At 39.2% G+C, this 9,786-nt stretch overlaps 1 protein-coding gene across 1 annotated transcript; it reads left to right on the top strand.

Annotated features, from left to right (window-relative positions):
* Nucleotides 1–589: 589 nt before the first annotated feature.
* rhag (Rh associated glycoprotein) lies at nucleotides 590–8,185 on the top strand. The gene is made up of 10 exons (XM_034527583.1): nucleotides 590–859; nucleotides 4,606–4,789; nucleotides 5,037–5,187; nucleotides 5,316–5,463; nucleotides 5,731–5,897; nucleotides 5,987–6,124; nucleotides 6,602–6,723; nucleotides 7,049–7,122; nucleotides 7,258–7,331; nucleotides 7,617–8,185. Exons 1-10 carry the CDS (start codon nucleotides 673–675, stop codon nucleotides 7,689–7,691), a joined length of 1,320 nt encoding a protein of 439 aa, XP_034383474.1. The 5' UTR covers nucleotides 590–672; the 3' UTR covers nucleotides 7,692–8,185.
* Nucleotides 8,186–9,786: the final 1,601 nt, after the last annotated feature.

The raw sequence follows: 9,786 nt of genomic DNA on the forward strand, positions 1-9,786 counted from the left end.
CTTTTTTGCTGCTACTTCTGTACTTTTATTTGTGTGAGAAACTTAGAAAGCAGGACTTACTTGTCATTTTAAACATTGTTGTATTACTACTTTTAGTTAAGTTGTATATCCAAAAGCAGATGCATTAAAAAAGGGGTTAATATCAAGGGAATACGAAAGTCTTCTGCACTAAGAAAGAGGAACAGTGATCAGTAGAGCAGACAAAAGAGAAATCTCAAAAACTGAAATTGTATGAGAGGCACAGCATATTGTCTTGAGCAAACAACAGCTCTAAATAGTAAACATGTATAAGACTTTTCTTTTTCTAATGTAAGACATGAAAGGAATGCACCAGTCCTAACATTTAAGTTAAGTCAACAACACTTTGACAGTGAAAAATGATTCGGAAGGAGCAGCCATTAAGTATTTGTCTCATGTCCGCTCATTGGCCGACTGTCATTACGTTTGTGTTTTGCTTTGTCCACTGACGCCCAGAGAGGAAACCCATCCCCGAGAGCGAAGTCCATGAGGGGGGTGTTCCCCACCCAGGCCCCAGTATTCTGCCCTGTCATTGGTCACCACCAAACCAGCATCAGTTTAAAAACAGACACCAGTTTCTTCTCTCCCTTCACACAGCACTGCCGCTAAAAAAAACACAGATAGGGAGACTGTGAGAGATAAGTCGGTCTCAGGATGCCTGCGTACGCCACCAACATGAGGATGAAGTTCCCCATTGTGGCCTTGGCTTTGGAGATTATCACCATTATCCTGTTTGCTGTGTTTGTGGTCTATGATGATGGGAAAGGTCACGGTCACGGGCACGACGCACACTCCAATAAGACTCATCCTGAACCGGCACAGCCCATGGAACTCTACCCCAGTAAGTCTACGGGGGGGGGGGGGGGGGGGGGGGGCTGCTAAAAGAGGGATGCTCTGTTACTAGATGCCTCAATATTGGGTCACTAGACTCCAAATAATGGATAATCAAATGTTTGTCAGATGGTTCTAACACATTGCCTTCATTGAAGTTGTGTTATTGACAGAGTAAAAAGGTCATTGTTGTGCAGATTTTCCGTAGAATATGACACAATTGTGTGTGTTGGGGAATATGCTAAAACTAAGAATTTAAAAAAAGATTTAAATCAACAATCAATCAATCTATAAATATCCCATATTTTCAAGCTTCTTTGAAGAGTTGAGTGAACTGAAAAGGGCCAACTTCCCTTCATTGGAAGAATGTTAATTCTGTTTTAAAGGTATAATGTGCCAATTATTTGCAAACAGAAATTGAAGAATTTGGAGGCTGTTTCCAGAACAGGTCTGCTGATTGCAATAAGGAGTCACGGGTTCACATTCCCATCTCTTATAAAGTCTATTCATACGCATGCAGCTGAAGAGTCAAAGAGGATCCCACAGGGAAAAGTGTCAGGTCTCATAGAGTGGAGGTCACATGTGATTTAAATCAATGTGCCAAACACACAGATAACAGAGAATAATAGCAGATGGTAGATATGGGAGAAGAATTCTGTGTTTTTGATTAAACTATGTTACTCATTGAGCAGAGAGCGGCTTCCATCTTGACAACTTATCTTCATTAAGATGTCACAGCTGTTGAACGTCTGCTCATGATTGGGTGGGGCAGGTGTGCTCCAAAGAGATTAGCTCATTGGCCATCAGCTGAGTATATCTTCTACTTTAAGTAGGATAGGATACAAAATGCCGGGCATTATAGTCATTCAGAATTTCTAGCACTATTTTGGTTTCTTCTTTACTTTTTGATCACACTGTGTTGCGGTCTTCACCAGACATGTTTGAAGACATACATTAATCCTCTGCTTTGTGTTTAATACGGTTTTCCCACCAAAATGTGGATGCTGCCATGTTAAACATTCCTAAAAATTATTCACATACCAATATCCAAGGGAGGTAACAATAAGCCATTATGTTGTACCTTCATGTTGTTGAAGGACTAATCTGCAAATGAAAAAATCAAGTATCAAGAATTGCAATTGTGTTGAATGAGCCATGATCATTTAGAATGCAATTGGATACCATGAAGACTTGTGGTTGCGTGCAAAGAGAGCGGCATACCAGACATCGGTAGCTACAGGATCAAAGGAAGACGTGTAAGCAGAGACATGTGGTCTGCTCTGGAGTGAGTTAAAGCAATGGCGGCTCAAATCAATTATAAAATAATGTCAATAACGGAAAAAACCCTGCATGTGTTTCCAATTAAGACTCTTGGAAAATCATTTTATCTTAATGAGGAGTGGATTTGAAGAATTCAATTGTTAAAGAGGACTGGGGAATCTGCTGCTCCAGCATTTAAAAAAATGAAATCATAATTGATGTTTTAGCAGCGGTTGCATCCCTCCTCTCCAGTCTGCATGGCTGCAGGTCTTGAGGGGATTCTCTCTTTATCGTATTGGCTCACTCAGTTCTTCAGGAGATTACTGAGCGTTACCGAACATCTGGGCGTGGTGCCAGACTCTGTGGCTGCTTTCCAGCTTTACATCCTCCCCATCCTCATGTCTACTGTTCACTGGAAGAATACAAATAGAAAACACTACAAGAGAAGCAAGTCTGTGTCAACCGACTGAGTTTGGGAGGGGGGTCGAAGTACAAGTTCAAGGTTTTTTCAGCTCTGTGGATGTGAGACAAATCAATATTTACACGTCAATGCGCTGCTGACGATATCAGTGCTGAACACATGTTATGCAGCGCTAAAAGTACACATCAGGACCTTTTTAAGCTGATCATTAACACACATTTCATGATTATTATTTTCTTTGTAAATTATACAGACACAATATACCATTTGTTTTGCTTACAACTTAAGGAACACTTCATATTTTATTATTTGTATTATTATTATTTTATATATGTATATGATCATTATGTTTACACCTATTTGTGTATAAAACAGTATTGTCTATTCTTTACTTTCATCTGTCCAGCTTTGTTGTCCTTGTGCATTGGTGTTATTTATATTTATGTGTAAGTACATTGTAATAGAGTCAAATTCCTTGTATGTGCATGCATACTTAAAGCAGATTCAGACTCAGTAATTGATTGGTTTATCAAGCATTGGAGAACTTAATGTTGGGTTGATCAGATGAGGTATGACTTTAATCATCCCTCAATACAGACTGATGATAAAATACTCAAAGTTAAAACTTTGCCATGTGTTGTTTTGTTGTGTCATTTTTATCTGAGTAAAATAGGGTACTTTTTCAGATTAAAGTAGTAGGTGGTAAAACATTAATTACTACCCCCTAAAGCCACAAAAACAATATTTTGAATATGGAGCAGCCAAGCAACCGCGATGACTCCATAAGATTGGAGCAGTTGTGTTTTTATCTGATTGGTTAATGATTAAAGCAGCCTACAGTATAACGTCTGTTTAAGTAAACACTTGTTTGAGCACTTATAGAAACCCAGTAAAACACTACACAGTATTTACGTTGTAGCGTCTTCGGATTCTGCCAAACAAAATAGATATATTTGTGTTTTCACTTTTTTTGTTAAAATGAGCTGACTTGAAAATATTGCTTTTGAAAATAGATCTGGATGAATTAAATCTCCCTCATACTATCATTCTAAAGTGGCTGCATAAGTGCTTGCAAGATATTCTGTGTTTAATATGTAGACAAACAGAAATATTTAAATTAATTTTTTGATCCGTAGAAATGTAGCATGTGTACTTGTTTTCCTCATATCTTCTGTACGTATGCAATTGTCGTTTTAGATAAGTTAAGACATGACTTGAGACATGAGTGTAAACTGGTTTCACTGGTAGCTCATTGTCTGTTTCATAATTTGAAAGCACTGATGCCAGTGTTAGGGGTTTCTCTAATAAACAAACAACAATCATATTAATATAATGTGTAATGCAAAAAAATGGTATGTTTAATGTCATTTAAAGGAATAGTTTTGTGAGATGAGACGAACCCTAGAGGCCTGTCTAGACAATAGGGAATGCAGCACATTGTTTCTCAGCCTGCACACACCTCCACCGTGATGTATTTCCCACATATAGGGCTCAATCTATCAAGTGTAAAGGCTTTTAGGAAACAGGAGTCCCACTTCCTGTCAGGATGATGCCTTAACACATATAACCTCCTCTTATAGATCCTTGTTTTGTGTTCTTATTGCTGAAAATATAGTGAAAACACCACGAACTGACGATTAAATAAATTCCAAACCCTGTGGTCTTTGTCTTACTGTTAACACAGAGCAATAGATAAGTGTGTGCTCAACCTAAAATGAAATGTATTAAGATCATATGCACTTAATAGAAACAGCAAAAGCATTTTCCCCAGAATCCCATTCATAGTGTGATTGAATTGCTTTTGCAGCTGACAGGTCACGGCTGACAATACAGCCCCTGTGGAGTGAAGAGACTCAGGGGAAGTGCAGCAACTGCTCAATAAATCATCTATAAAGTCAAAATAATACCACCATATCAGGCAAAGTCTAATTTATAATTAAAGGAGGGGGAAAAGAAACATAAAGGAAACATGAAAGTGTCCCATATAATTAAATTCCATGTGAGCATTTAGCTGAGGCTAAAGTGGCCCTCTCACAACAAAGCAGTAGAACTGACCTCCCTTCTCATGTCTGCAGTGTTTCAGGATGTCCATGTCATGATCTTCATCGGCTTCGGGTTCCTGATGACGTTCCTGAAGAGATATGGGTTCAGCAGCGTCGGCGTCAACTTACTCCTGGCTGCCTTCGGCCTGCAGTGGGGCCTTCTCATGCAGGGTCTCTGGCACCTGGAAGATGGCAAGATCAAAGTTAACATCTTAAAGTATGAATCTTCCTGTGCACCTTTTTTTTCAGTTACTCCCTGATTAACATTTATGCAGTTATACATACATCACAAACTAAGTAGCTTCTCAATAAACCAACGACCTGTCATGTTGGCTGCTGAGTAACTAACAGATTTAGGTTCAGTAAATGCTGAATGTTGAACTGTGCTGGTCTGGAGACACTCTTCTCCTTACATCCTATAATTGATGTTCTCCTAAAGACTTGTGTTCCTCACTATCCTGCAGAATAATCAACGCAGACTTCAGCACAGCCACAGTCTTGATCTCCTTTGGAGCAGTTCTGGGTAAAACCAGCCCTGTGCAGCTGCTCATCATGACCATAATGGAGATTACCATCTTCTCCATCAATGAACATCTGGTGGCCAATGTCCTCGAAGTAAGCAAACAATGACACGTGCATGTGTTGATGAACTAAATGAGCAAAGTACGCTGTCGATTCCTGCATTATGAAAATTCAATGTGTAACCTGAATTTGAATAAAGTGCATCACCTTTTCTTTCACAGGCTAATGACGTTGGTGCATCCATGATCATCCATGCTTTTGGAGCCTACTTTGGCCTGGCAGTGGCTCGAGTACTTTACCGACCGGGTTTGAAAAACGGACATGATAACGATGGCTCTGTTTACCACTCTGACCTGTTTGCCATGATTGGTAAGAGCCAGTTAGGTTCAAACAAACATAATATATCATCTGAGTTTCATTTGGCTGAATAATCTTCCCTCACTGGTTCTTCACCGGCCTCCTGAACATGTATGATTTATGTCACCTAGTGGACATAAATAGCTATGCAGCATGCGCCGTGATACTAAAAACTGAATCCTTAAATATATAAGTGCGTTGCAGTGTGATTTGATAGGAATGAGATTTTTTTAAGACTAACTGATACAAATGCGGTTTCTTTATCACCCTCTTCTACAGGAACCGTCTTCCTGTGGATGTTCTGGCCCAGTTTTAACTCGGCCATAGCAGAGCCAGGCTTCACTCAGCTCACAGCAGTGATCAACACCTACCTCTCCCTGGCTGCCTGTGTGCTCTCTGCCTACGCCATCTCCAGCCTTGTGGAGCACAGAGGAAAACTGGACATGGTCAGAGAATTTCCATTTTCTCACATCTAATAACACTAGATCAATAATAAAACATCATATACTTATTTACATATATTTATTTACTGCAGGTGCACATTCAGAATGCCACCTTGGCCGGTGGCGTTGCTGTGGGAACATGTGCTGACATGAACATCGGGCCATTTGGGGCCATGCTGATTGGATTAGTGGCTGGCATCGTCTCCACCCTGGGCTTCAAGTACCTGACTGTAAGTTGAGAGTCAAAGCAAAGGTGCAACATAAAAAAGGTTGATTTTAGATGTATGACATATTTGATTAGTCAATTAATCGATTCATCTTTTCCCCCCAAAGAACAGCTACAAAAGTAATGATGGCATAATCGTTTCAGTAATTTTTTAACAAAAATGTATTAGTTTCAGTTCCTCAAATGTGCATGTTTTCTGGTTTTCTACTCTTCTACGATAGTTATTCGAATATCTCAGAGTTTTGGACTGTTGGTCGGACAAAACTAACATTTGAATGCATCGCCTCTGGCTCTTGAAAGCTGTGATGGGAAATGTGTTACCATATCTATTGACCAACAATAAACCAAGAAAATATTAGGTAGACTAATAAATAACTAATCCTGACCCAAACATCTCTTTTGTCAGCTGTCTTTAAAATGTAAATGTATGTTTAACCTTTTAAAATAGACACTAATTTGGGACCTTTTTTCTCCTCTGTAGCCCATCCTGGCATCCAAACTGGGCATCCAGGATACCTGCGGCGTCCACAATCTGCACGGCATGCCTGGCATCCTCGGTGGATTGGCTGGTATTGTGGCCGTGGCTTTGGGGAAAAAAAAGGGGTAAGGGCAATCCCTATAGCCACACATCTTACATATACATGTGACTGTGTGTGTGTGTGTGTGTGTGTGTGTGTGTGTGTGTGTGTGTGTGTGTGTGTGTGTGTGTGTGTGTGTATGTATGTATGTATATGTATATGTATATATATATATATATACACACACACACATACTGGGCTTTCTATCGCAATATACTATATAGCATGTTCTCTGGAAACTCAAAAAACAACCATGTTTGTATTGTTACCTTAAAGTAATTGTATGCTTTAGTTAAATGTCAGTGCTTACATTCTCGTCTCCCCTCCTCCTCCCACCTCCTCCCCCTCAGAGGTGATGCTGCCATGCAAGCTGCTGCCTTGGCTTCATCCCTCGGGTTCGCTTTGGTTGGCGGGGTTGTTACAGGTGGGTGGAGATGAAATTTGAGGTCATCAACGTGACACGACAGTTACATTCCTATAAGCACAGGGTGTGTGCTCTTGTCCTCTTGTGATTTCTTTAAAAGTCTGAGCAATCAAACAATGCCTTTTCTTCTTCAAGGTTTAATAATGAAGTTGCCGTTCTGGGGCCAGCCTCCAGACCAGAACTGCTATGATGACTCTATATACTGGGAGGTAAGAAATCCCATTTCTCATGAATATTATCTCTAGTTCTTGACTGCCGAGCATCACAAGTAATAGAAGCAGTAGCCTGCATTATTTAAGTTATTATACGCGTGGTTAGGATCGTACGAGATTATTCAAGATTTCATTCATAGATTAGAGTTTTCTCTCCTGCTAGTAAACTCACCAGCTGGCAGCACACCAGCCAATAGTTGTTCGATGTCCATATGACCCATGCTTTATGTAGGTCTCTTTTATTATGCTACAGACCAATCATTTGGATTACATGTTTTCCAGGTTCCTGAGGAGGAGGAGGAGCATGAGGAGAGCTTGGCTCACGCCGATCACTCAAAGAACAAAGCAGAGGTTTAAATATCTGCTCGCCATCCATTCAGCTTCAAAACTATGAAGTAAAGGACTGTTAACCTGCTCCACCATGCCCACTCATACCAATTTGTACCAATTTTTTTTTGTTTAAATAGATGATTTGCTGTACTAACCAACACACGTACATTTTTAAACTGTTTTGTGAGTAAATATATCTACAGCAGTGTATTTGTTTAGTACAGTTTATATTTGAAATGTGGGCAGTGAAGGTTTTACACAACAGTCTCCAAAACACACACGTATTTTAGTTTTATTGTTAGATTTTGTTCATATCATTTACATAAAGAAAATAACTTTTAAGAATTTGAAACAAGGACCTTCAGGGATTTTTTACACTGAAAAGTGTGATCAATCATGTTGAAAGCCCAGTGGGTCACTCCATAGATTCACTGCTGATACGCAACTACATCCCACAAGCGTTTCCTTTATGTCGTTTTTATATAATACAATGAAGCATTAAACCATGTTTTAAGATATTAGTATAGTTTTGATATTTTTTCTTCATACATTCTTTTATATTTCCAGACACCTCATATTTGTATTTCGGCTGAGGCTTAGGTCAAAGACGAGTTGAATCTGTTTTGATCTGCTGCTTCACGTCACCTCACTGGAGCCCAGTCCTTCTGCAAGGAGTCAGAGTCAGACTGTGGGAAACCAGCAGTGCGGCTCTGACATGCACAGGGATAACTAATGAAGCTCTACGTTGCTCATCTCTCACTGCTTACAATCATTTTCTATCTATCCAACGGCAGCTGAACTATTTCTTTAAAGCAAAGAGGAATGCATTTAGCATTAGATTGGCAAGCTAACGTTATTTTTTTTGTTTTCAATGTATATCCCATGTATTCTTACATGTACATACAGTTTAGCTTTTAAATGAATTGACATGGTCAGTTTTATTGAAGTCCTGCAATGTAAACAAAAAAATAGAGCAACTGGTACTGTATATTTTTCAGATGCCTAAAAGAATTCAACAGGAACTGGCATTTATAGAAGATGGAAATGTAATACACTTTTTTAATACCATTTTCATTGTACCATTATATCCTTTTCCACCCCTAGTCTCTATAGCAGAGTTACTGTTGGATTCTTTTATTGGATTAGTTTGATTTTTAACTGTGCCACTTGCAACAAACCTCCCTTTTATATCACAGGATTGGAGAGCAGGCTTTGCTTACTTCTCAATATCTTTTTAAGCTGCATGGTATCTGAGTGATGAAGGACAGATGGTTTGTATTTAACATTAAACATAGAGCTGCAGGGCAAGATGAAACTGACTACACACATAGTCGAGTTAATCAATATTTTGGTTTGTCAAATTATGTATTATGTCCTGAACACATCAAGATTTTGTATTTTTATACAGTGAGGATGTGCTCATATTTGTATAATATACTAATACTGTCATAATAAATATGGTTTTGTACAATACCATCGTGTATGTGTCTTGTGGTAGTAATCTTGCAGATATTTGTAGAAATATTAGTTGAATAACTTCCTAACATTTGACTGTAACTTTGCACACAGACTTAATTATGCCAAGTGTGGTTTTGAGTAAAATATCTCATTAACTATTGCATCAATTAACATGAAATGTGGTTCAGACATTCACGCCCCCTCAGAATGAATGATCCCGACTTTACCTCGAGCGCCACCAGCAGGACACAATTGGTATTGGTCCCAATGTGTCTACTTTGAGTTGAGCAACAATTAGTCGAGCTCGAGGCATTAACCAACACGTAAAATCACATAAATCAGAAAGCATATCTAACTAATTTGTAACGAGAACAATGTGTTTATCAACGTTTATCTTTGAACTGTACAATGTACGAAATCTTGGTCACAATACTCCAAATGTATCCTTTATCCTGAACATCATAAGTATTTCGATGGTTATATTTAGTTATTGCAACCCTGCAGTATTAGACTGCATTCCTTTTAGCTCGCGTGAGGTGTCACGTTGCTTCTTTTGTTGAAGTTACAGCTTTAACTCAAAGTACACAGCAGCACCGTAACCGGCTCACCTTCCTCACCTTCCTCTTCCTCAGCGCTGCTGCGCCGTCGTCCGTCTTCGCTCCGT

The sequence above is a fragment of the Cyclopterus lumpus genome, chromosome 24 (assembly GCF_009769545.1).
Source record: "Cyclopterus lumpus isolate fCycLum1 chromosome 24, fCycLum1.pri, whole genome shotgun sequence".
Taxonomy (NCBI): domain Eukaryota; kingdom Metazoa; phylum Chordata; class Actinopteri; order Perciformes; family Cyclopteridae; genus Cyclopterus; species Cyclopterus lumpus.

Excerpts from the sequence above, each read along its gene's own strand:
- rhag (XM_034527583.1), top strand. The coding sequence starts at position 673 with ATGCCTGCGTACGCCACCAACATGAGGATGAAGTTCCCCATTGTGGCC. Across the intron at positions 6,724-7,048 it reads GCTTTGGGGAAAAAAAAGGG|AGGTGATGCTGCCATGCAAG; the intron begins GTAAGGGCAATC and ends CCTCCCCCTCAG. Across the intron at positions 7,123-7,257 it reads GGTTGGCGGGGTTGTTACAG|GTTTAATAATGAAGTTGCCG; the intron begins GTGGGTGGAGAT and ends TTCTTCTTCAAG.